This window comes from Mobula birostris, chromosome 24 (genome assembly GCF_030028105.1).
Source record: "Mobula birostris isolate sMobBir1 chromosome 24, sMobBir1.hap1, whole genome shotgun sequence".
NCBI lineage: Eukaryota > Metazoa > Chordata > Chondrichthyes > Myliobatiformes > Myliobatidae > Mobula > Mobula birostris.
Window position 1 is genome coordinate 42,894,197 of NC_092393.1, and position 26,330 is coordinate 42,920,526.

The following is a 26,330-nucleotide window of genomic DNA, read 5'->3' on the forward strand; positions in this document are numbered from 1 at the left end:
CAATGTGCTGACATTGGACAGGGTATAAAGGAGGTTCAAGAAAATGATTCTGAGATTGAAAATCTTATTATATGAGGAGCGTTTGATGACTCTGGACCTGTACTCACTGGAATTCAGAAGAATAAGGGTAGGATCTCATTAAAATGTATCGAATGTTGAAAAGCATTGACAGAGTGGATGTAGAGAGGATGTTACCTTTGGTGGCAGAGTCTAAGACCAGAGGACACAGCCTCAAAATAGAGGGATGTCTATTTAGAACGGAGATGAGGAGGAACTTCTTTAGCCACAGAGTGGTGAATATGTGGAATTCTTTGCCACATGCGGATCTGAAGGCAGAGGTTGATAGGCGCTTGATTAGTCAGGGCATGAAGGGACACAGGGAGAAGGTAGGATACTGGGGCTGAGAGGAAAATGGATCAGCCGTGATGAAATGGCAGAGCAAGACTCCATGGGCCAAATGGTCTAATTCTGTTCCTGTATCTTATGATAATGAAATATACTGTTAACCTAATCTTGCATTCTGTCCATACAGATCAATTCATTACAACATTGCTCTGAGGTACAGAAAGGTAGAAAAATAGCAGAGTGCAGAACAAAATAATTCAATGCAATGCAGGTAAACACTAAGGTGCAGGGGCATAACTGTGAAGTCAAGAGTCCATCTTAGTATTCAAGGGATACATTCAACAGGATAGAAACGTCCTTGACCCTCATGGTATGTACCTTCAGGCTTTTATATCTTCTGCCTCATGGGAGGGGGGAGAAGAAAGAATGTCTTTGATGATGCTGGCTGCTTTATTGAGGCAGCGAGAAGTGTTTACCATGGATTCCATGGAAGAGAAGTAAGTTTCCGTGATGAGCTGAGCTGTGTCCACAACTCTGCAGTTTTTTTTTAAAAAATGTTTATTTGATATTATTTTTATTTTGTATATGAAGAATCATCCTACTTAGTGGAATTATAAACCAAGAGGAGGATAGGAACAGGTTAATCAAAGTAAAAATTTGATTCCATGTTCACTCAAATTAAAAGAACGTGTATTTTTAGTTGCATTCCATTATGTAATGATGAGAAATGGTAACCTGGCCAAGTTTCATCCTTAATCTATCAATAGCATTGAGAAATACTGTAGCTTCCAATACAGCTGGTCAGATGTCATCAGATTTTTTAAATTGACTATGACAAATATCTTCTTGTCTGCATGGTTCACTCTCATACTTGGTACTCTCTTTATCAAGGATAGGAACAGGATAAGTTATATTAATCTAATATTTTACAAATTACAATCCACAAAATACACCTAAGAAGTACATGCTACTCCTAACCATATTTGTTTGTACATCTCCTATAACAGCCAGAACAATATCAGATATAGCAAGTTCTGACGTATGTGTCTAATCTCCTTGTTTTATCTTATCTTCAGTAACTCCATACTGATTTGAATAAAATGCAATTAGCATATGCATGTACGATAGGTGCCCTCTAGTTAAGACTATAATACTTTCATTTTAAGTGAGAATTACTTTGTTTTAAATCATACATGACATTCATTGAACAAGAAATTGTGGAAGATGATTTTTTTAATCTTAAAATTTACAAAATATTAAACCAATTCACTAAATAATATGAAAATAGCAATAGAATTGTTGTGCATTACCATATTGACTTGTGCTTCCCCAAGACCATCTTCAGCTAATTGTGGTGACACTGAAGATTCAGTAAAGGGCATCTGACCTCCATCTTCGGGCGTTTCAGCTGTAACTTCCTCCTGATTTTCATGAAAACAAAGCAATTAACAGACAATTGCATAGCAGTTAAAAGGTTAAAGTAAGTGTAAATTTATAAATTAAACTTTTCTTCACATAAATTGGACTTTCATAGACGTTGAACAAAATAAGTCATCCCAAAAGAGCTACAAGGCAAAAAATAAGAACTGCAAATAGTGACTGAAGACGGTATCTAACTGGTTGGTTTTATAAGCAAACAATTCAAAGCAGCAGCATGATATAGAAGCTTAGGCAATGTATTTCTAATTTACAATCAAAAGGCTAAAGTTCTGCACGTCGTTGTGAATGGATGGAATGGACTGATACTGGGAATGGTGGATATCTGACTTTCCTCAGCCACAGTTTTATGATTTCTTGTTGCATGAACATTCTGCCAATATACAAGTTTTCCACACAAGATGAGTCCTTACAGTTAAAAACCAGAATTAAGTTTCTTTTTGTAAGATTACAAGATATAGGAGCAGAATTAGGCCATCTGGCCTATTGAGTGTCTGCTCTGCCATATCATCAGGGCTGATCCAATTTTCCTCTCAACTCAAATCTCCTGCCTTTTCCCCATATCCTTTCATGCCCTGACCAATCAAGAACGCATCAACCTCTGCCTTAAATATACATGAAGACTTGGCCTCCACAGCTGCCTGTGGCAAAGACTTCCACAGATTCACCACTCTCTGGCTACAAAAATTCTTCCTCATTTCTGCTCTAATAGCACACCTGAAGCTGTGACCTCTGGTCTTAGACCATCCCACCATAGGAAACATCCTCTCCCCATCCACTCTATCAAGGCCTTTCACCATTTGATGATCACTTTCCCCTAAGGGTTCTTTTACCTTAAACTCTCTAATCTATTCGAGTTCATTGTACCACATCCATTCCAGAATAGCTGATCCTCTAGTGGGCTCAACCATGAGCTGCTCTAAAAATCTATCCCATAGGCACTCTAGAAATTTCCCCTCCTAAAATCCAGCACCAATCTGATTTTCCCAATCTATCTGCATATTGAAATCCCCATGACTATTGTAACATTGCCCTTTTGGCATGCATTTTCTATCTCCCGTTGCAATTTGTAGACCAAACTCTAACTACTGTTTGGGGGCCTATATACAACCCCCATCAGGTAAATGAAGCTTTCTCGAAGAATATATTATATCATAACAATATAAAACACCCTTATGTACTTATGTTATTTGGTTGTGTTGATTCCTGGTTGGGGAAATTAGGGATGCCTCACATTATTTGCAATGGTCACATCTTGAGAACAAATAAATAAATAATAGCTTGTTGCAGCAAAGGAAGAGTTACTATATGACAAGTTAGAAGAGGCTGCTTTGGGGAACCAGTTGATGGAAAGCACTTTGTGTTTGATGTTAACAAGACTACATGTCTTTCTTGTGATGATGTACTAAGAGAAAGGGAATGAAAGGAAGGCTGGGATGTAATAAATAATTTTCTGGAGACTGAAAATTAGAAATAAACAAGATTGCAAGCTTCAAAATGGCAAAGTCTTTAGTAAACAGTAATCAAAGCAATGTCTTTACAGAAGGGAAAATGTAAGTAAAGGAAATTAATTTTGCTGTGCTCCATTTTATATTTATAAGAAAGAAAACCTCTGCTCTTGACTTGAAGGTGATGATCTATACTTGAATAAAGCTCTATAGATACAGTAATAGTATACCCCATCAATCAAAATTAATTACCCTGCTAAATTATTCCATAATACCAGTGGTATAGAGATAAACTGTAAAACCCCACAGTGGTCAATGAGACGAGCTGGTACTTTCCCTGGTTTACTTTCACAGTGGCACTCCATTTATCATGGACCAAAGAGAATAGGTAAGTGACAATTCACAGAAAAAAATAATGACTTCATACCACTATTAAAGAAAAATGTGCATTTCTAATACCATTCTACAAAGAGTATAGTGGCACCAAAGAAACTACAAAGAAGTTTTGAAAGGTTGAACCATCCTGAATAAATATAACTTTGCATTTACTGTATCTACTTCAATCTATAAGGCTGAGATGACATGATACAAGTCTTTAAAATAAGGAATAGTGTATTAATTGTGTGGAAAAGAAAAACTACAGTTCATCAACATGATAGTAACTAATAAAAAAATAAGAAATTCAGAAGAAATGTCATTATCTTTCAATGGTGAAAATGTAGAAGCTGCTATCACAAGGAGTGAATGAAATAAGTATTCTTAGGCTGGAGAGGTAACTATATTAACAAATACTGTACAAGGTTACACTGATATTTAGACAAGGGAAATAGATCAAATGTAGCATAATCATCATGTGGGGAAAAAGGAAATAAAACAAAGAAAAAAGCTTATGAAATTCTATAGTTTTTTTTTACCATATCTGTTTTTGTATCCCCTGGATCATATTGAGTATCTGTTCCTGTGGGCTCTGAATTGAGCATGTCATTTCCTTCTTCAGCCACATCCTTAGCAGCTTCTTCCTGAATTTCATGAAAATGCTATCAATTAGCAAATGCATGCACAAAAGATGCCCAACAACCCTTTATCCACAGCCATGTACTGGGGGTTAATAATTTTCTTCAGTTCCAATTCTGAGGAGCGGAAAATGCCAATGCACTGAGTGTGATTTCTTCTTCCATGTGATGGCCATTTTTTACATGACAGTTACGTCAGAGTGAGGAATTGATTTAACGGCAAGGATTTGCAAGACAATTTTAGATTAGGCTCTGAAATCAGACAGCATTTAGCACCTGTTTATGAACATAGATACACACTCTTCCTTTCTCCTACTCTAATGCTTTCTTTACAGGCACCTCCACTTCATTCACCACCATTTTCGCCATCCTTCCCCTACTTCCCCTTCAGCTCGTTGCAGGGTGACCAGAAATTATACAATTTCAAGTCATTTATAGTGCAGACATTCATAGACTGCATACTAGTAGAGCTCTTTTTTTAAACAGGACAGGAACTTTTCCAACAAAACTTTGCTGTTACATAAATTTTGCATAAGAATATAGGAGCAGAATTTGGTCATTTGGCCCATCAAGTCTGCTCCACCATAACATCACATCTGACTTATTAGACATCTCAATCCCATTCTCCTGCCTTCTCCCCATAACCATCGACATCCCCATTAATCAAAAACTATTCAATATCTGCTTGATATGTAACATGCTGTAGGGTTTCCCTGCTGTATAACATGCTGTAAGATTTCACTGATAATGTAATGGTTCCTCCGTAGCAGCAATGTTTGGGTTACGACCAGAGATAACAGGGTTAAGAATGCTGTTGATCTTTCTTGTGAGCTGGAAGAGAGATTTTCACGGTCTTTTGCCGGGGAGAGATGAGGAGAGAAGACGCGAATGGAGGGAGTTGGTAGACTACCGGACGGGGTGGACCTGGAGCGAGGGTCCGAAGGGCAGCAACAATCGGAGGAGGTTGATGGTGGATGAATGGCCGTATTTGTGAGCTCCAACATTGCGCAACAAACTATTTAATAAGATTGGGGCCCCTTTTTTTTTGTTTCTTTACTAACCATACAAAGTAAGAATTATAAAGCTTAATCGTTTAATCGCATATTGTGTACTGTTTGTTATTTCGCGGTACTGATTTGTAACAGGAGACACATCGCACAGCATCCACGCAAACGAGATTTCTTAAGTTTGGCTGGGCCGGGGCTATCACCCCCTATATTAAGCGTGAGCCAAAGCGAGAGTTACAGATATATACACAATGTCTTGGCCTCCATAGCCGTCTGTGGCAATAAATTCCACAGATTCACCACACTTTGGCTAAAGAAACTCCTTTTCATCTGTTCTAAAGGAACATCTTCTATTCTGAGGCTGTGCCCTCTGGTCCAAGACCCCCAACTCTCCACATCTAGTCTATCTAGGTCTTTCATTATTTAAACCTATTAAATAATAGGTTTCAATGAAATCCCTCCACCCCCACCACCCCAAATTTTCTAAACTCCAGCGAGTTCAGGCCCAGAGCCATCAAACACTCCTCATACCTGAACCCTTTCACTCTCAGGATTATTCTCATGAACTTCTGCTGGACCCCCTCCAATGCCAGCACACCCTTTCTTAGATAAGGAGCCCAAAATCGTTCACAATACTCCATGTGGTTTGACAAATGTTTTAAAAAGCCTCAACATAATAGCCTTGCTTTTATATTCTGGTCCTCTCAAAACATATGCTAACATTGTATTTGTTAGCATTACCTTCCTTATCACTGCATCAACCTACAAGTTAAACTTCAAGGAATCCTGCATGAGGACTCCCAAGTCAATGCCGTTATTCCTTCTACCAAAGTGCATGACCATCTGCCACTTCTTTGCCTATTCTCTTAATATGTGTTTAAATGCTTCTGCAGACTCCCTGCTTCCTCAACACTACCTTCCTCTCCACCTATCTTTGTATTGCCCGCAAACGTGGCCACAAAGCCATCAATTTCACCATCCAGGAAGCTGTCCCAACACTGGCTCCTGCAGAACATCACTATACAGCGGCAGCCAATCAGAAAAGGCCCATTTATTCCCCTCTTTGCCTTCTATCCATGCTAGTATATCTCCAGTAATACCATGGGCTCTTACCTTATTTAGCATCCTCATGTGCATTGGATGTCACAGGAATGAAAAATATTGATGTTGGTGAAATTGGTATCAAAACTGAAGGAAACATCCAAAAGGCACACTTTTTAAAAAGTGATGAAAGAAGAGCGAACTGCAAGGAGATTCTAAAGATGTTGAGTGGCAAAGTGTTTCCCTGCAAATATTTTCAATAACTTTGGTGTGCCATAAGTGAAAAATCAGGTGGCAGCTCTTTTTACTAGCTCTGGGATTTTATGATATCAGGCATTCTTTGCTGATCTATAAATTTGAGAAAGATGGGAATGGGAAGGTGAACAACAGGAATTCTGCAGATGCTGGAAATTCAAGCAACACACATCAAACTTGCTGGTGAACGCAGCAGGCCAAGCAGCATCTGTAGGAAGAGGTGCAGTCGACGTTTCAGGCTGAGACCCTTCGTCAGGATTAACTGAAGGAAGAGTGAGTAACGGATTTGAAAGTTGGAGGGGGAGGGGGAGATTCAAAATGATAGGAGAAGACAGGAGGGGGAGGGATAGAGCCAAGAGCTGGACAGGTGACAGGCAAAAGGGGATACAAGAGGATCATGGGACAGGAGGTCCGGGAAGAAAGACGGGGGGGGGGGGGGACCCAGAGGATGGGCAAGAGGTATGTTCAGAGGGACAGAGGGAGAAAAAGGAGAGTGAGAGAAAGAATGTGTGCATAAAAATAAGTAACAGATGGGGTACGAGGGGGAGGTGGGGCCTTAGCGGAAGTTAGAGAAGTCGATGTTCATGCCATCAGGTTGGAGGCTACCCAGACGGAATATAAAGTGTTGTTCCTCCAACCTGAGTGTGGCTTCATCTTTACAGTAGAGGAGGCCGTGGATAGACATGTCAGAATGGGAATGGGATGTGGAATTAAAATGTGTGGCCACTGGGAGATCCTGCTTTCCCTGGCGGACAGAGCGTAGATGTTCAGCAAAGCGGTCTCCCAGTCTGCGTCGGGTCTCGCCAATATATAAAAGGCCACATCGGGAGCACCGGACGCAGTATATCACCCCAGTCGACTCACAGGTGAAGTGTTGCCTCACCTGGAAGGACTGTTTGGGGCCTTGAATGGTGGTAAGGGAGGAAGTGTAAGGGCATGTGTAGCACTTGTTCCGCTTACACGGCTAAGTGCCAGGAGGGAGATCAGTGGGGAGGGATGGGGGGGACGAATGGACAAGGGAGTTGTGTAGGGAGCGATCCCTGCGGAATGCAGAGGGGGGGGGAGGGAAAGATGCGCTTAGTGGTGGGATCCCGTTGGAGGTGGCGGAAGTTACGGAGAATAATATGTTGGACCCGGAGGCTGGTGGGGTGGTAGGTGAGGACCAGGGGAACCCTATTCCTAGTGGGGTGGCGGGAGGATGGAGTGAGAGCAGATGTACGTGAAATGGGGGAGATGCGTTTAAGAGCAGAGTTGATAGTGGAGGAAGGGAAGCCCCTTTCTTTAAAAAAGGAAGACATCTCCCTCGTCCTAGAATGAAAAGCCTCATCCTGAGAGCAGATGCGGCGGAGACGGAGGAATTGCGAGAAGGGGATGGCGTTTTTGCAAGAGACAGGGTGAGAAGAGGAATAGTCCAGATAGCTGTGAGAGTCAGTAGGCTTATAGTAGACATCAGTGGATAAGCTAGACGGAGCAGGGTGGTGGTAGAGGGGAACTGATTAGGTCTGGAATCCAAAAGGAAGGTCTCATTCTACGCTTCTTTTTGGATTCCAGACCTAATCAGTTCCCCTCTACCACCACCCTGCTCCATCTAGCGGAATTAGTCCTCACTCTTAATAATTTCTCCTTTGGCTCCTCCCACTTCCTCCAAACTAAAGGCGTAGCTATGGGCACTCGTATGGGTCCTAGCTATGCCTGCCTTTTTGTTGGGTTTGTGGAACAATCTATGTTCCGTGCCTATTCTGGTATCTGTCCCCCACTTTTCTTTCGCTACATCGACGACTGCATTGGCGCTGCTCCTGCACGCATGCAGAACTCATTGACTTTATTAACTTTGCCTCCAACTTTCACCCTGCCCTCAAGTTTACCTGGTCCATTTCCGACACCTCCTTCCCCTTTCTAGATCTTTCTGTCTCTGTCTCTGGAGACAGCTTATCCACTGATGTCTACTATAAGCCTACTGACTCTCACAGCTATCTGGACTATTCCTCTTCTCAACCTGTCTCTTGCAAAAACGCTATCCCCTTCTCGCAATTCCTCCGTCTCCGCCGCATCTGCTCTCAAGATGAGGCTTTTCATTCTAGGACGAGGGAGATGTCTTCCTTTTTTAAAGAAAGGGGCTTCCCTTCCTCCACTATCAACTCTGCTCTTAAACGCATCTCCCCCATTTCACGTACATCTGCTCTCACTCCATCCACCCGCCACCCCACTAGGAATAGGGTTCCCCTGGTCCTCACCTACCACCCCACCAGCCTCCGGGTCCAACATATTATTCTCCGTAACTTCCGCCACCTCCAACGGGATCCCACCACTAAGCACATCTTTCCCTCCCCCACCTCTGCATTCTGCAGGGATCGCTCCCTACACAACTCCCTTGTCCATTCGTTCCCCCCATCCCTCCCCACTGATCTCCCTCCTGGCACTTAGCCGTGTAAGCGGAACAAGTGCTACACATGCCCTTACACTTCCTCCCTTACCACCATTCAGGGCCCCAAACAGTCCTTCCAGGTGAGGCAACACTTCACCTGTGAGTCGACTGGGGTGATATACTGCGTCCGGTGCTCCCGATGTGGCCTTTTATATATTGACGAGACCCGACGCAGACTGGGAGACCGCTTTGCTGAACATCTACGCTCTGTCCGCCAGAGAAAGCAGGATCTCCCAGTGGCCACACATTTTAATTCCACATCCCATTCCCATTCTGACATGTCTATCCACGGCCTCCTCTACTGTAAAGATGAAGCCACACTCAGGTTGGAGGAACAACACCTTATATTCCGTCTGGGTAGCCTCCAACCTGATGGCATGAACATCGACTTCTCTAACTTCCGCTAAGGCCCCACCTCCCTCTCGTACCCCATCTGTTACTTATTTTTATGCACACATTCTTTCTCTCACTCTCCTTTTTCTCCCTCTGTCCCTCTGAATATACCTCTTGCCCATCCTCTGGGTCCCCCCCCCTTGTCTTTCTTCCCGGACCTCCTGTCCCATGATCCTCTCGTATCCCCTTTTGCCTATCACCTGTCCAGCTCTTGGCTCTATCCCTCCCCCTCCTGTCTTCTCCTATCATTTTGGATCTCCCCCTCCAACTTTCAAATCCCTTACTCACTCTTCCTTCAGTTAATCCTGATGAAGGGTCTCAGCCTGAAACGTCGACTGCACCTCTTCCTACAGATGCTGCTTGGCCTGCTGCGTTCACCAGCAACTTTGATGTGTGTTGATGGGAAGGTAAATTGGCATCAATAACAGGGTGCATCTGCTCAGATAATGATTCTATCCACATGTGTGCCTGAGGTGTCTTCCTTTATTTTTAGCCTATTACCACATCCTTTGCCCTTTACTATATCTCATCTATTTTGTGTCACTCTGCCTTCACCCTTCTTTTCTATGTCAGATAAAGGATAGAGATCCACTTGTGCTCACCTAACCAGCCTCCACATTTAATGGACGTTCCCTTGCAATTTTCACTACTTCAGTGAGATTCCATCAGCAGTCACATGGTCCACCCCCATCATTCTGAAGTGATTGTTCCTTGTGGAACTCTTTTAAACCGTTCTTGCATCTTGACCAATGAATCCCCATCTTAGAGCATTTTCCCATACAATTGCAGATACAATGTCTTTTATATCATCTCTACCCACTATCCAGGGATCCAAACAATTCTTTCGGTGACTTTCTTCTTCATATCTAGTGAATTATACTCAATAGTCATTGTGTCACTTCTCTTGAATTAAAACATGGATTAGGTGACCATTTTGAAAAACACCTTTATTCATTGCAGAAGAATGATCCTGAGCAACCATCTGTCCATTACTATAACTCTTCATGCCACTCTCATTCCAACTTACCAGCTGTGACCTCTCACACTATACCAACCTGGTAAGCTTAATCTTCTATCTGAGCATAATACTGAATTCATCGCTTTGAAAAATTCACTTTCTCTGTATCAGATCTGGCCAGTTCTGCTGTAAGTTCTGTTGTAGAGAGTGAGGCGGAAAGCTGAGAAGTAGGACCTCCAGGGCAGTAATTTCTGGATTGCTACCTGTGCCCCGCACCAGTGAGGGTGGAAACAGGATGATTTGGCAGATTAATGCATGGATGAGAAGCTGGTGCAGGGGCAGAGCTTCAGGTTCTTGGATAACTGGGATTTCTTCTGGGGGAGGTATGACCTGTCCAAAAGTGATTCCAAGGGGGATCAATATTCTCATGGGCAGGTTTACAGAACAGTTGGGGAGGGTTTAAACTAATTTGGTGGTGGGGGGGGGAAGAACCGGAGTGAAGGGACTCAGGGTAGGACGGATAGTAAAAAAAACAAAGATAGCATGCAGTCAGATTGTCAGGAAAAGCAGGCAGATGATAGGACAAAATTGCAGCCAGCAGGGTGAGCCTCAGTGCAAAGTGTTATATCTCAATGCATGGAGTATAAGAGATAAGACCATAAGATCATGAGACACAGGAGCAGAATAAGGCCATTCAGCCCATCAAGTCTGCTCCACCATTCCATTTTGACTGATCCTGGATCCCACTCAACCCCATACACCTGCCTTCTTGCCATATCCTTTGATGCCCCGATCAATCAGAAAAAGATCAATTTCTGCCTTAAGTATACCCATGGGCTTGGCTTCCACCACAGTCTGTGGCAGAGCAATCCAGAGATTCACTACTCTCTGGCTAAAGAAAAAATTCCTCCTTACCTCTGTTCTAAAAGGTCATCCCTCCATTTTGAGGCTGTTCCCTCTAGTTTCCCCAGGATAGGAAACATCCTCTCCACATCCACCCTATTTAGCCCTTTCAACATTTGGTAGGTTTCAATGAGATCAATAAGATGGATGATCTTGTTGCACTATTACAGGTCGTCAGGTAAGATGTTGCAGCCATCACTGAATCATGGTTGAAGGATGGTTGTTGTTGGGAGCTGAATGTCCAAGCTTACATATTGTTTTGGAGGGATAAGAAGGTAGGCAGAGGGGTTGGCTTGGCTCTGCTGATAAAGAATGGCTTCAAATAGTTGTGCATAGTCACCGCAATTCTTTGCATTATATCTGGAACCATTAGCTCAATACATCAGACAAAATGAAGATATCAAGGGAATTACTATTAAAGGGACAGAGCATAAATTGGCCTGTTCTGCAGATGACATTTTGATCCATCTAGGGCAACCAACATACCCTTTCCTTAAATTGATGCAATCCTTTGAACAACATGGCCAATTATCAGGATGCAAGATCAACATAGATAAAACCCAACTACTTTCATATAAATATAGCACACCAAGGGAAATTGAAAGTAGATATCCTTGAGCATGGCAAACAGAGTCTGTCAAATATTTGGGCATCATTATGCCAAAAGATTTGGCAAAATTATCAGAATGCAATTATCAGCCTATATATAAAAAAAATTAAGGAAGATATAACAAGATAGAACCTAATTCCTTTTCTTGATCTCGGTTCAAGGATTGAATCTATTAAAATGAATATACTGCCCAGACTACTATATCTCTTTCAGACCTTACCAATAGAGATTAACCAAAATCAATTCAATGAATGGAACAAGATTATATCAAGATATATATGGCAAGGTAAAAGGCCTAGAGTTTGTCTCAAAACTTTGCAATTAGCCAAGGAAAAGTGGGGGATGGGGCCTACCTTCTCTTCGAGATTACTATTTTGCAGCACAATTGGGAGCTGTGATATGCTGGTGCAATCCATCATATGACACTCAATGGAAAAACATTGAGGAGAGGATACTTTCCATCCTCATACAGGCAATTTTGGCTGATAAAAACCTACAAAGTTACATAAATAATATTGACAACCCGTGGGTGAAATGTATTCTTAAAATATGGAAAACTATTATAAAGAATATAAACTAGAGAGAGACATTGCAATTCTTAAATGGTGTGCATATGACTCAGATTTTACGCCAAACAAACTGGATGCTGGATTTAAGGACTGGACAGCTAAAGGAATAACAGCTATTTGCAATATAATGAAAGAAGGAACACTGTTCAGTTTTGAAATGCTCAAAGAGAAACACTTATTAGAAAACAAGACTTTTACCGGTATTTACAGATGCAACAGTATGTTAATAGGACGGTTAAAAATGTAACCAAATCAAGTACATGTTTGATAGAGCTATTTAGAAAAGCATATAATTCAGATAATGGTAGTAGAATCATTTAGATTAGATTATTAGGACACACAATCCTCTTTTATTGTCATTTAGTAATGCATGCATTAAGAAATGACACAATTTCAAGCGTGTATAAGGGTTTGTCAAATCTTAAAACACATTCGGCTTCGCACATTAAAACAAAATGGGAGAAGGAAAGAGGTATAATAATATCTGAGGAAGAATGGACAATAATATAGAGGTATCAATGGAAGTGTACCAGTTCACAGAAATGGAGAGAGTTCAGGTGGAAAAATTTGTTAAGATATCTTATTACACCCTCTTAGAAATCCCATTATGATAGTAACCTCCCTGTTTGCTGGAGAAATTGTGGGGATCAAAATGCAAACCATTATTTTTCTGGGAATGCCCGTTATCAAAGACTATTGGAGTGGGACATATAATGCCCTATGAGACATCTTTAAATGTGAAATACCCTTAGAGAGTAAGACCACATATTTTGGGTATATACCTCAAGAATGGTTGAAAAGAGATAAATATTTAATGAATATACTGCTGGTGGCTGGTAAAAAGACCCTTACCAGGAAATAGTTATCACAGGAGAGCCCAACTTTAAATGTATGGATGGAAATTACAATGGACATTTACAAAATGGAGAAGATACTGTTAATCATAAATTGGAACAATTTGATTCATACTGGGAAAAATAGTTTAACTACGTAACACCTCATGGCCTGATTTTATTCTCACAAGTCAATGAATATGTTGTAAAAAAAAAGATCACTCCCTACTTTGCACATAGTTTTCTTCTTTTGGTTGTTCTTTCTTTCCTCTCCTTTCTATAAGTGTATACCTCAGATAAATATTATGTGGAGATTAGTGACAAATATGACTATATGATATGTCCTCATAATCTAATCTAAATGTACAGTATCTGAAATACATCTTATGGAAAGTTTTATTTGATGATGAACTTCAATAAATTACAAAAAAAAAGAATGGCTTCAAATCAGTAGGAAGATGCGACATAGGATCAGAAGATGTTGAAGCCTTGTGGGGTGAGTTAAGAAACTGCAGGGGTAAAAGGACCCTGGTGGCAGTTATATTCAGGCCTTCCAACAGTAGCTAGGATGTGGACCACAGATTACAGTGAGGAATAGTAAAGGCATGTCAAAGGGGCAATGTTATGATAGTCACAGGAGATTTCAACATGCAGGTCGATTGGGAAAAATCAGGTTGGCAATGGACCTCAAGAGAATGAGTTTGTTGAATGCCTACGAGATGGCTTTTTGGAGCAGTTTGTCATTGAGCCTACGAGGGGATCAGCTGTACTGGGTTGGGTGTTATGTAGTGAACCAGAGATTATTAGGGTGCGCAAGTTAAAAGAACCCTTTGGAGACCGTTATCAAAATATGATTGAGTTCAACTTGAAATTTGATAGGGAGAAAGTAACATCTGACGTAGCAGTATTTCAGGGAAACCACAGTGGTATGAGAGAGGATATGGCCAAAGTAAACTGGAAGGAGATGCTGGCAGGGATGATAGCAGAGCAGTAATGGCACGAGTTTCTGGGAAAAATGAGGAAAGTGCAGAATAGATGTATTCCAAAAACAAAGAAATACTTAACTGGCAAAATAATACAACTGTGGCTAACAAGGGAACTCAAAGTTAATGTAAAAGCAAGAGAGAGAGCATACAACAAAGCAAAATTTAGCAGGGATTGGAAAGCTTTTAAAAACCAACATAGAGTAACCAAAAGAATCATAAGGAGGAAAAAGATGAAATATGAAAGCAAGCTAGCAAATATCAAAGTGGATAGTAAAAGCTTTTTCAAATATGTAAAAAATAAGAGAAATGAGAGTGGATATAGGAACATTAGAAAATGAGACCGGAGAAATAATAACAGGAGACACGGAGATGGCAGATGAACTGAGTGAATATTTTGCATCAGTCTTCACTGTGGAAGACACTCACAGTGTGCCAGATGTCGAAAGGTGTGAGGGATGAGAAGTGAGTGCAGTTACCATTACAAGGGAGAGGGTACTCAAAAAGCTGAAAGACCTAAGAGTATATAAATCACCCAGTCCACATGAACTGCACCCCAGGGTTCTGAAAGAGGCAAAGGTAGCGATTATGGAGGCACTAGTAATGATCTTTCAAAAATCATTGGACTCTGGCATGATGCCAGAGGACTGGAAAGTTGCAAATGTCACTCCACTCTAAGAAAAGAGGAAGGCAGCAGAAAGGAAATAATAGACCAGTTAGCCTGACCTTAGTGGCTGGGAAGATGTTGGAGTCAGTCGTTGAGGAAAAGGTTATGGAGTATTTGATGACACAGGACAAGGTAGGAGAAAGTCAGCATGGTTTCGTTAACTGAAAACCTTGCCTGACAAATCTATTAAAATTCTTTGAGGAGATTACAAGTAGGATAGATAAAGGGGATGCAGTGGATGTTGTATATCTGAACTTTCAGAAGGCCTTTGACAAGGTGCCACACATGAGGCTGCTTACCAAATTAGGAGCCCATAGTATAACAAGAAAGTTACTGGTATGGTTAGAGCATTGGCTGATTGGTAGGAAGCAGGGAGTGGAAATAAAAGGATCCTTTTCTGGTTGGCTGCCATTGACTAGTCATATTCTGCAGGGGTCAGTGTTGGCTCACTTCTTTTTATGCTGTATAACAATGATTTAGATGATGAAATAAATAGCTTTGTTGCTAAGTTTGTAGATGATACAAAGATTGATGGAGGGGCAGGTAATGTTGAGGAAACAGGTAAGCTGTAGAAGGATTTAGACAGATTAGGAGAATGGGCAAGTGGCAAATGAAGTACAATGTTGGAAAATGCATGGCCATGCACCTTAGTAGTAGAAATAAATGTGGAGATTATTTATGGGGAGAAAATCCAAAAATCTGAGATGCAAAGGAACTTGAGAGTCCTTGTGCAGAATACCCTAAAGGTTAACTTGGAGACAGAGTTAGTGGTGAGGAAGGCAAATACAATGTTAGCTTTCATTTCAAGATGTCTAGAATACAAGAGCAGGGATGTGATGCTGAAGCATTATAAAGCACTGGCAAAGCCTTACCTTGAGTACTGTGAACAGTTTTTTGGCTTCTCATCTAAGATGTGCTGGGATTGGAGAGGATTCAGAGGAGGTTCACAAGGATGATTCAGAGAATGAAAGGGTTATCATACGAGGAACATTTGATAGTTCTGTGTCTGTATTTGCTGGAATTTAGAAGGATGAAGGGAGATCTCAATGAAACCTTTCAAATGTTGAAAGGCCTAGACAGAGTAGATGTGGAAAGAATGTTTCCCATGGTGGGGGAGTCTTGGACAATAGTCACAGCCTCAGGATAGAGGGGCGTCCATTTAAAACAGAGATGTGGATAAATTTCTTTAGCCAGAGGGTGGTGAAATTTTTAGAATTTGTTACTACAGGAAACTGTGGAGCCCAGGTCATTTGGTGTACTTAAGGCAGAGCTTGATAGTTTCTTTTTTTCTTATGATTTAAATTTTATTGAATTCTTTTACAAATTTTTCCCCAAACCCTTGAGTCAGTCTTGAAATTATGTAAACCATAGCTTACAAAACATAAAATTATCCATAAAATAAAAAAACAAATATGGCAGAAATAAATATCAATATAATAACCATGTGTGTCTATTTAGACCTCTAATAACATAAGAGATTGCCATTCAGCAATATGCTTCACCACACATTCACCACTATTCCCCCCCAAGGAAACCTAAATATTTGCCCCATTTTTGTGTATAGATGTCCAATCTATCAAACTGTTTGTAAGACATGCGTTCAAAAGCCGCCACCTTGGCTGTTTAGTGGCCAGCTCCTGAAATGATGGTCCCCCCCCACCCCACCAAGTTCCTCCGACCTCGAAGTATAATTTGTCTTCCTACCATTATACTTGTCTGGATCCAATTTTGAGACTGTTTATCCCCAATTAACCCGAGTATGTCTCCCAAGACAAAAAGTCTGGGGCAGGAAGGGAGTTGAATACCTGAGACTTCACCAAAATACTTAATCCAAAATTCTTGAATTCTGGGACAGGACCATAGAGCATGTACTAAGTTCCCTTTATCCACCTCTCAGCGCCAACATTCAGGGGTGTTTTTCAACCCTAATCTCTGTAACCTTGCTGGAGTCCAATAAAAACAATGTAGAATCTTAAACTGAATAAGGTGCACCCTCACGTCTCTTGACATTGTTTTGACATTTTTGCAAATTTTGTCCCACTCCTTTGTCTCAAAAGTCACACTCAATTCTTTTTCCCATGCCCTTTTGAGACCCAACAGAAATTTGTCCCCAGAGGTTTGTGTTAAAGCTGAATAATAAGTTGAGGCTGCGTGACTTTTACCATATGCAGCCAGTACAGTAGACAGTATTGTAGCAACTTGTGGGGGTTGCTGTGTAGAACCAAAAGTTGTATGTAGCAAATGACGCAGTTGAAGATATCTCCAAAATTGTGACCTAGAGATATCGTACTATATTGTAAGATTTTAAACTGCCACCATTATAAAGGTCTCTCAATTTAATTATACCTTTCCCTTGCCATTCCCTCCAGAAGAAAGGGGGCTTATCAATACACAACTTTGGATTCATCCAGATAAACGAGGCTTCATTCAAATATGAATTAAATTTAAATAATCTGGCTAGCTTTTTCCAGAACAAATGCATATGCGATATAATTGGGTGAGTCCTTGCCTCAGGAGGTAACTCGGTAGACAAACATTGTAATGGAGGGATAGGAGGAAGAGCAGAACACTCAATACGATACCAAGGAGGCGCTCTCTGCGAAGGGAGAGACCAATGTGCTAAAAGCTTAAGAGTAAAGGTATAGTAATAGTATATTAACTGCGGCAAACCTAAGCCCCCCCCCCTTTCAACTGGCAATTGTAATTTGTTAAAATTTAAGCGTGGGCGTTTACCATTCCAAATAAAAGCTTTAATTATTTTATCAAATTGCTTAAAATATGTTAATGGAATTTGAACTGGTAACAATTGGAACAGGTAATTAACCTTTGGAATGCTATTCATCTTCAAGGCATTTACTTTACCCGACATTGATAAATACAATGATGACCATCTGTCTACATCACATGAAATTCTCTGCAATAATGGATCAGAATTTACCCTTACTAAATCCTTCAGTTGAGGGGGAAAATTCATACCTAAATATCGTATACCCTTCTTCAGCCAGTGAAATTGGCCTGGGTAAAAAGCAGATGCAGGGCAATATGCAGTCAACAGTAGAGCTTCCGATTTTGTCCAATTAACCTTATAACCTGAGAATCTAGAGTAAGACTTTATAATGTTAAAAAGACATGGCGCCAACCGACTAGGGTCCGACACAAATAATAAAATATCATCCACATAAAGCATCAGTTTATGAGCCTGTCCTCCCACAGATACCCCTATATAGTTCTCATTCTCTCTGATAGCTGCTGCCAGGGGCTCCAGAGCTAGACAGAACAACATTGGAGAAAGTGGGGAACCCTGTCGGGTACCCCTTTTAAGAGAGAAGTAAGGTGAAATGTAACCACTAGTTTGAACCACTGCTTCAGGGTTATTATATAACAGCCTAATCCATTTTAAAAAGATGAGTCTAAATCCAAAAAATTGAAGAATCTTAAACAGATAGCCCCATTCCACTCGATCAAATGCTTTTTCAGCATTGAGTGAGATAGCTGCTATAGGTGACTAATTATCGGCCACCGATCACATAATATTAACAAGACGCCTTATGTTATCAGATGAGCTGTGGCCCCTGATAAATCCCACCTGATCACTACGTATCAACCGTGTTATTACTGTGCCTAAATGGTTTGCAAGAATCTTTGATAAAATTTTCACACCTGTTGGGATTAGGGAAATTGGTCTATAATTCTTACATTCACACGGATCTTTACCCTCTTTCAGAATCAATGTAATTAGCACTTGTGATAAAGTAGGGGGTAAATTACCCCGCTCTATAGACTCATTGTACATACTCAGCAGTAGAGGAGCTAGCTCCTCCGCATAGCATTTAAAAACTTCCGCTGTAAATCTATCTGGGCCAGGAGCTTTCCCAGTAGGTAAAGTCTTAATCAGTGATATAATTTCTTCCAATGTTATAACAGAATCAAAGAATTGTTGTTGTTCTTTCGTCAACTTAGGTAACCCTAATGGCCTCAGAAAGCTATCAATTTCTTCCTCTAGAGTTGGGGGTTGACGTATATAGGTCCTTATAAAACTCTTGGAATGCATCATTAATATCTTTAGGTGTCGCCAAAATATCACCTGTTGCTAATCTAATAGCTGGGATGATAGATATTGATTCTCTCTGTTTTATACATCTTGCCATAAGCTTGCCAGCTTTTTCCCTGGATTCAAATTGCCTTTGTCTTGCCCTGAAAAGCCAAAATTCTACTTTCTGGGATTAGGTTGTATTGATATTTCAGCCGTGTTAGTTCTCTCAAACCTTTGGATGACATCTGCTGCTTCAATTTTGTCTCAATCTCTTTGATTTTATTTTCTAAGTTTGTAATTTTCTGATTATTCTGTTTTTTCATACAAGAAGTATGTTGAATAGTATATCCCCTCAAAACTGCCTTCAGGGCTTCCCAGTTAGTCCATGGCGAGGAGGTTGTAGGTGTATTTATCTCTAAATACTCCTTGATTTGTTGTCTCATAGCTTGCCTAGACATTGAATCTTGTAACAAGGATGAATTAGATCTCCATCTATGTGACTGCATTCTCTTGTACTGAGGTATTGTCTCTAGGCAAACCCAAGCATGATCTGATATTATAATATTACCAATTGCACATGGAGACACAGACTGAATAAGTGACTTGGATATAAGGAAGAAATCAATCCTTGTGTATATTTTATGAACTGCAGAAAAAAATGTGTAATCCCTCCCATTGGGATTCATAAGGTGCCAAACATCCACAAGCCCAAGGGCTTTACACATTTTTTGCACCATCACAGTGAGTTTTGAGGTTCTATATGACAACATCTTACTACGGTCGATGATTGGATCCATTACCAAATTAAAATCTCCCCAAGTATGATATCATAAGCTCCAATAGAATGTAACTTTCCTTCAAGATCAACAAAGAATCCTGCATCTTCTATATCAGGTGCATATATGTTTGCTAAAAATAATATGTTGCTTCTGTACTTCTGCCAAAATAGTAAGAATTCTCCCTGCTTTATCTTTAATCTGTTTCTCACATCTAAACTGCAGCCACCTATTGATAAGTGTTATAACACCCCTGCTCTTAGTTGACCCTGCACTGTAAAAAACATGATCTGTAAAACTCCCCAGTAGCTTTACTGATTCCTCTGCTGATAAATGTGTTTCCTGTAGAAATACCACATCCCATTTTTGTCTCGAGCTTATTCATCACTTTTCTCCTTTTTATAGGATTCCCCAGACTGTTAACATTCCACGTGGTGAAACATATTTTATCTGAATTAAGAGAAGTCATAGTTAGGACAAACAAACAAATACATTACAATATTTTGACACTGACTCATAGACCCCCGTTTAAACTGAAAAGTAACAAAATGGCACGTAGAACTCTCCCGCGCGTAACAGTGGCCACAGAACACAGCCAAACATCCCTTCCACAAAGGATTATGGTCTATGAAATGCCCAGACCAGTTTTAACTGCTCAGAAACAATGCCGGTGCAATTTCACAATCAACATAGCACACTTAACAGTATGTCAGCCCTAGTGAGATTAAGGTAGCTTCAGTACAATACAATCCAGCAATATTTAAAAAAATAATAAACACAACCCGACTCACATCTTGCTCAATTTAACGAGCGTAGTTAAACTCCCCCATCTCCTCCATAAATTTTCTTGCTTTACGTGGGCACTCAAAAAACTTGAAACCGTCCTTAGTCTCTATTCTTAGCTTGGCTGGGTAAAGCAGCGCAAAGCTCACATTCTGCCCCCGAAGCATCTTCTTACATTCTTCAAACTTTCCTCATTTTACTTGTGTGGGTATGGAGAAGTCCAGGAAGATCATAACATGATTGTTGTCCCAGGAAAACTTGCCCTTGACTCTCACCGCTCGCAGCACAAAATCTCAATCCTTTGACCTGAGGAACCTTGCGAGGATAGGCCGAGGCCTATCTCCAATACTGGGTCTAGGGCCCAGCGCTCTGTGTGTGTGTTCTATTTCAAGCTTTTCCTCCCGATCGCTGACAAGCTCCGAGACTAGTTTATCCATGAACGCGATGATATCCTGCCCCTCTTTTCCCTCTGGAATACCGACGAATTGGAAATTGTTGTGCCGATTACGGTTCCCGATGTCCTCCGGTTTATCTGTGAGCTGGTCAATATCCGCTTTGGTAGCCAATGGGTTGACTTCTCGTTCCCTACCCGCCGCTTCTAGATAGTCAACCTGCTTCTCGACATCTGCAAGCCTGGTTACCAGCGATGACAGCTTTGACTCCACTAACAATATAGATCAATGTATATTTTCAAGGCCTACCAGGTCGTCCGAGATTTTTTTCAAATCCACATGTCAGCCAAGTCATGACTTGCCTCATGTTGGTCTCCCTCAGACAATGGTCCTCCGCCATTTTGATTAGAAGCCATCTGCCCGGAGCACTACAACCTCAAATGCCTCTTAATATCTCTGGAAGCCTTTGTTTTAAGTTGTTTTGACATCTTACACGGATAGTAACACTTTAGAGCTACAACAGTGATAAAATAAACTGTGAAAGCAAATTTTTAAAAGATAATTATATACCACCAGCGTGGAGCACCATTCTAAGCAGCTGTCTCTGTCATTGCGTCACGTGTTTCCTTGAGTTTAATAGTTTCTTGATTGGATATGGCATCAAAGGTTATGGGGAGAAGGCCAATGGAGTGGGGCTGAGGAGGGGAGAAAAGGATCAGCCATGATTGAATGGCGGAGCAGACTCAATGGGCCAAATGACCTAATTCTGCTCCTACATCTTTTAGGGTCTAAGTTATCATCTGTAACATTAACTCAGCTTTTTTTTCTCTCCATTGATAGTTCCTAATCTTCTGGGCATTTCCTGCCATTCTGACCCACATTTTGCAGCTGTTACTTGCTCCTTTGATCATTTTTTTTTCTCTGATCTATGCTTGTTAATTTGTCAACCAGATGATTTTATCAACAGGCTATATTTATGACAATCCTGGCCTCATCTTTTGTCCTATCCATCCCTTCCCCACCCTTTCTGCAGCTTCAAGTTTACTTGTTTTCTCTCTTCTCTGTTTCTGACAAAGAAATGTCAACTCTTGTTTCTTTCCACAGACGATGCCTGACTGCTAAGTGTTTTCAACACATTTTGTTTTTTTATGACAGCTTTAGCCTTGCTAATAATTAATCTAATATGGCTTTGACCAACAGTATTTGATGCTTCAAATGATGGCAGAGGAATTAAAGGAAATAGGACACCCATATTGAGATTCTGTCTTTCATGTTTGGAAAACTAACTGTTATTTCATTATTCCCTTTTTTTTAAACCTCCATCTTTTGTCATATGATGATTAAGTGAAATGGAGGGTAACTACCAGTAGAAGGAAATAAGAAACAATGAATGGCACTTCCACTTTTTGCACCTTCAACTCACTCAGATTCTTCAGTATGGTATTTCAGAAACAGGAAGTATGATCATTTTAAACACAGAGCCATGCCCAGTTGTTATAGTACAGTCGGCCTTCCTTATCCGCGAGGGATTGGTTCCGGGATCCCTCGCGGATACCAAAATACGCGGATGCTCAAGTCCCTCATTTGATTTGGCTCAATGAGGTGGATCTTAGGACCCAGCGGAACCCTGGACCTTATTTAACCTGTCCCAGAACGGTGGACATTAGGACCCGGTGGTGGAGCTCTGAATCCATAGTGTTTCTGTTCACAAAAATGATCACGATTGAAAATAAAGTGGAAATAATAAAGCGATCGGAAAGAGGTGAAAAGCCATTGATCATGGGAAAAGCATTAGGCTACAGTTGGTCAACGATCGGAACAATTTTAAAGGATAAAGTGAGAAAGGGCTTGTCCTGATGAAAGCTACAATTATTACTAAGCAACACAGTGGTTTAATTATTGGGTTTTGGGGTTTTGGGTTTTTGATCCTTCACGTCAACCCGGCAGGGATAGACAGCACATTCAGGAGCAGTCTGTCACTGGATCGAACGAACCCGGCTCTGAAACATACGTTTCTTAAGTGTTTTATATGCATAGAAAGGTAAAATAGATACTAAGACAAACGTTTGACTAACTGACGCTAAATAGTACCGGATGTACCTGTTCTGACTTACTTAGTAAGTGAACTTCCATTTTTTTTCCGATCCCGATCCACGATAACCTACGCACGTCCTCCCGTATACTTTAAATCATCTCTAGATTACTTATAATACCTAATACAATGTAAATGCTATGTAAAATAGTTGTTATACTGCATTGTTTAGGGAACAATGACATGAAAAAAGAAGTCTGAACATTCTCGAACAACAAGTGCTGCAAGAGCACTTCTGGGTTTTCTCAATTCGCGGTTGGTTTAATTCGCGCATCCGGAACTCGCGGATAAGGAGGGCCGAATGTACCGTGCCGGAATCCCGATATGAACTGGCACAAAGATTCTGACAGGTCTCTTTATTTATTTATTTAGAGATACAGCATGGAACGGGCCCTTCCAGTACAGTGAGCCATAGCATCCAGCAAACTACCTATTTAACACCAGCCTAACCACAGGACAATTTACAATGACCAATTAACCTACTAACCGGAACGTCTTTGTACTGTGGAAGGAACTGGAGGGCCCAGAGGAAATGCATGCACTCGCAGGGAGACCATAAAAACTCCCTGCAGACAATCCTGGAATTGAACTCCGAACTCCAGAACATCCCCAGTTCTAATAGTGCCGTGTGAACCACTACGCTACGCTGGCACCTGAAGATCTACAACTTAAATTGGTGAACTAAATGGTACAATAAAAATGAAACAGCTAAATATGCATTTACCTTCTCTGATACATCTTGATCTTGTTTCAAGCTTTCAGCGATCTCAGAAGTGAGACTATAGTAAGAGAGAAACACCAGTTAAACAGAAAATAAATGCTAAGTTCTGAGATATGGAAGTGATTTACTGGAAGCATTAACAGTGACCAATGCTAAAACTAATATTTTAAAAGTAAATTTCTGGAAAAAGAAAGGCTAGGTTCTACATCTACATAATGTCTATGTAAGAGTAATTGAAACCAATCCTAGATAGTCAAACCTCTTTCAAAATATTATAATTCTATTACATCATTTATAATATTAGAAACAAAGCAGTTAGCCTAACACTGTTACAGTGCCTGTGACAAGGTTCAATTCTCGCCACTCTCTCTAAGGAGTATGTGCATTCCCCATAACTAAATGGGCTTCCTCTGGGTGCTCCAGTTTCCTCCCAAGTTCCAAAGATGTACAGGTGTTTAGGGTTAATTGGTTGCATGAGTGTAATTAGGCTGTACAGGCTTTCTGGGCCGTAAAGGGCCTATTTTTGTGCTGTATCTTTAAATAAATAGAAATAGAAATGTAACAGTTCCATGCATTTATTAAATTCCAATCTCAATACCTGTTTTGAGATTCTTTGAAACTAATGCCAAGGATAACTGCAGTATCAAAATAGTATAAATCACCTGGCATCAACTGATCAAACGGCAGGAAGTAAATCTGTATAGATTTGAGATATTAAGATGACTACTATTCAAAGCTGCTTGAAGAAAAATAGTTATATCACAAAACAATTCTTTTTAGTCATATAATTTATTATGCCAGCTTCTCTTCTAACCTTAACTTTGCCCTGCTTTGGACCCTTTAAAAATTGCTTGCCTTAGGGTAGTCTGAAAGAATCAGTTGATCAATTTGTATAGCATAATCTCACGCTAAGGACTGTCATAGTATTTTTCGAATTGCAATGCTTATTTACATATTAATCACTTTCTCCAATCATCATTCTATCCCTTTCTACTCATTCGTTGATGGCTCCTTCCAATCTGTATCCATATGAATGTCATTTGATCAATAACTACACCAGAATCACAATATCTATTTCCTCCATTTACTTCAATTAAAGGTAATGAAATGTTGATCTCTGTATCTGCTTTAAAATAAAACAAGATGTGGCTTGACAGCTTCATGAAATTCTATCCTGACTTCCAGTTCTGTATACTATTTGCATGTTCTCTCTGTAACTGCATGAGGTTCTTCTGATTGTTCAGGTTTCCAATTACATCCCAAATGTCATGCAGGATGATAGTCTATTTGGCTACTATCAATGGTTTCCATTCTCATATTGATTGGATTATGTGTGTAATAGATCAGTGGGATAATTGCTGTGGAAATGGGTTTGCTCTATGAGCTCATACAAATCTGAAGGGATGAATGGTCTCTTTCTCATGAGTATGGAAAAGAGTTGCTTCATCTACAAAATTTTGCTTTTGTTTTAATCAAGCCAACCCTTCAGCCCATCACCAACTATCTAAGATAATATTTCTAAAACTAGTTGGAGGTACCGTTCCATTACCAAACCATCACGCAGTAAAAAAATTAAGAGAAAATTTATTTTTCACAATTAAACGTTGACATAAACAAAACTTTTAAGAACTGAACATCCAGAGAACTTCAAAAGTTATACTCAAACTAATTCAAAGCAAACCCAAATACAAGGGACGTCGTCGGCAATTAAAGAACTAAATAATGACACCGAAGATCTTTCATGCACTCTAAAGAAATAATAAAAGCCATCTGTTAGTCAACATTTCTCATCTAAAGTAAGCAATTCGGACACCACCCAGTCCCGAACCAGGGTACCTCTCCTCCTCCGCCATGTTCTCCGTTGCTAAGAGACAGAGACAACAACCCGGGGCCGGCTCGGGAATCACGTGTCGGACTGTGCCACGTTTCGCGGAGAGGGAGGGGGGTACTTGTCTTGGTACGAGCGAGGTTGGTGTTCCTACTCCGCAGTCGGGTGGTGCCGGGATCCGGCGAGTGGGGAGGCGGCCGGGCGGTGGGTTGGCTGTGTCTGATGAGAGGCCGGCCTCTGGTGCCTTGTTACTCGAGAGCTGCTCCCCTCTGTCAATGTACTTCCACGTTTCACTACGCCTAGGTCAGCAGCGGCTTGGCCGGGTGTTTCCAGCACTTTGTCCCGCTGAGGTCCAAACTCGAGGGCCTCCCGTGGGGGGAGGCAGACGGAGGCCATTCAGCCCCTCAATTCGGTTCTGCAAACCATTGCCACAACTTCTGTATCTCGGCCTTTGACCTGTAATTATTAGTCTCACTCTTGAATTATGAAAGGGTAAGCATTTTTATTTACGATGTTTGGTTGCCATTTGTGTGTGTTTTTTAAAGGGGTTTCGCGTTTCTTGGGCTGTCATTTACTAGAAGGTACAGCCAACATGAGCTTCTGCAAGGTAGATTCTTGAATGTAACAAAGTATAACTGCAAAAGCAGGGAAGTAGATGTGATTTACATGGACTTCAGTAAGGCTTTGGGAAATTTTCAAAGTAATATCCAGGCCACGGTGGGGACCAGGATTCAATATTGGCTTGGCAATAGGAGACAGATTGCTTCTGCCCTGGATATAGGTGGCATGAATAGTTAGGTTATGCATAACACAAAGAT

The 26,330-nt window shown here is 40.8% G+C and overlaps 2 protein-coding genes across 6 annotated transcripts in view; one reads left to right on the forward strand and one right to left on the reverse strand.

The window, feature by feature from the left end:
- Positions 1-25,543, reverse strand: part of ccdc40 (coiled-coil domain 40 molecular ruler complex subunit) — an 88,521-nt gene extending 62,978 nt beyond the window's left edge. For 2 of the 3 annotated variants that reach the window (XM_072241979.1, XM_072241981.1), the window contains exons 1-4: positions 25,521-25,543; positions 23,688-23,742; positions 4,145-4,249; positions 1,656-1,766 (exon numbers count right to left, since the gene is read on the reverse strand). In XM_072241979.1, coding sequence (XP_072098080.1) covers positions 1,656-1,766; positions 4,145-4,249; positions 23,688-23,742; positions 25,521-25,537 — 288 coding nt within the window. In that variant the 5' untranslated portion in view covers positions 25,538-25,543. Of the gene's footprint in view, positions 1-1,655; positions 1,767-4,144; positions 4,250-23,687; positions 23,743-25,520 lie in introns of those variants that run through there. The other variant, XM_072241982.1, reaches the window with a different exon arrangement.
- A 96-nt stretch (positions 25,544-25,639) lies between these two features.
- The window catches only part of gaa (alpha glucosidase), a 42,127-nt gene continuing 41,436 nt past the window's right edge, over positions 25,640-26,330 (forward strand). For 2 of the 3 annotated variants that reach the window (XM_072242432.1, XM_072242431.1), the window contains exon 1: positions 25,640-26,004. The gene's annotated coding sequence lies outside the window, so the exon portion shown is untranslated. The remainder of the gene's footprint in view (positions 26,005-26,330) is intronic. The other variant, XM_072242433.1, reaches the window with a different exon arrangement.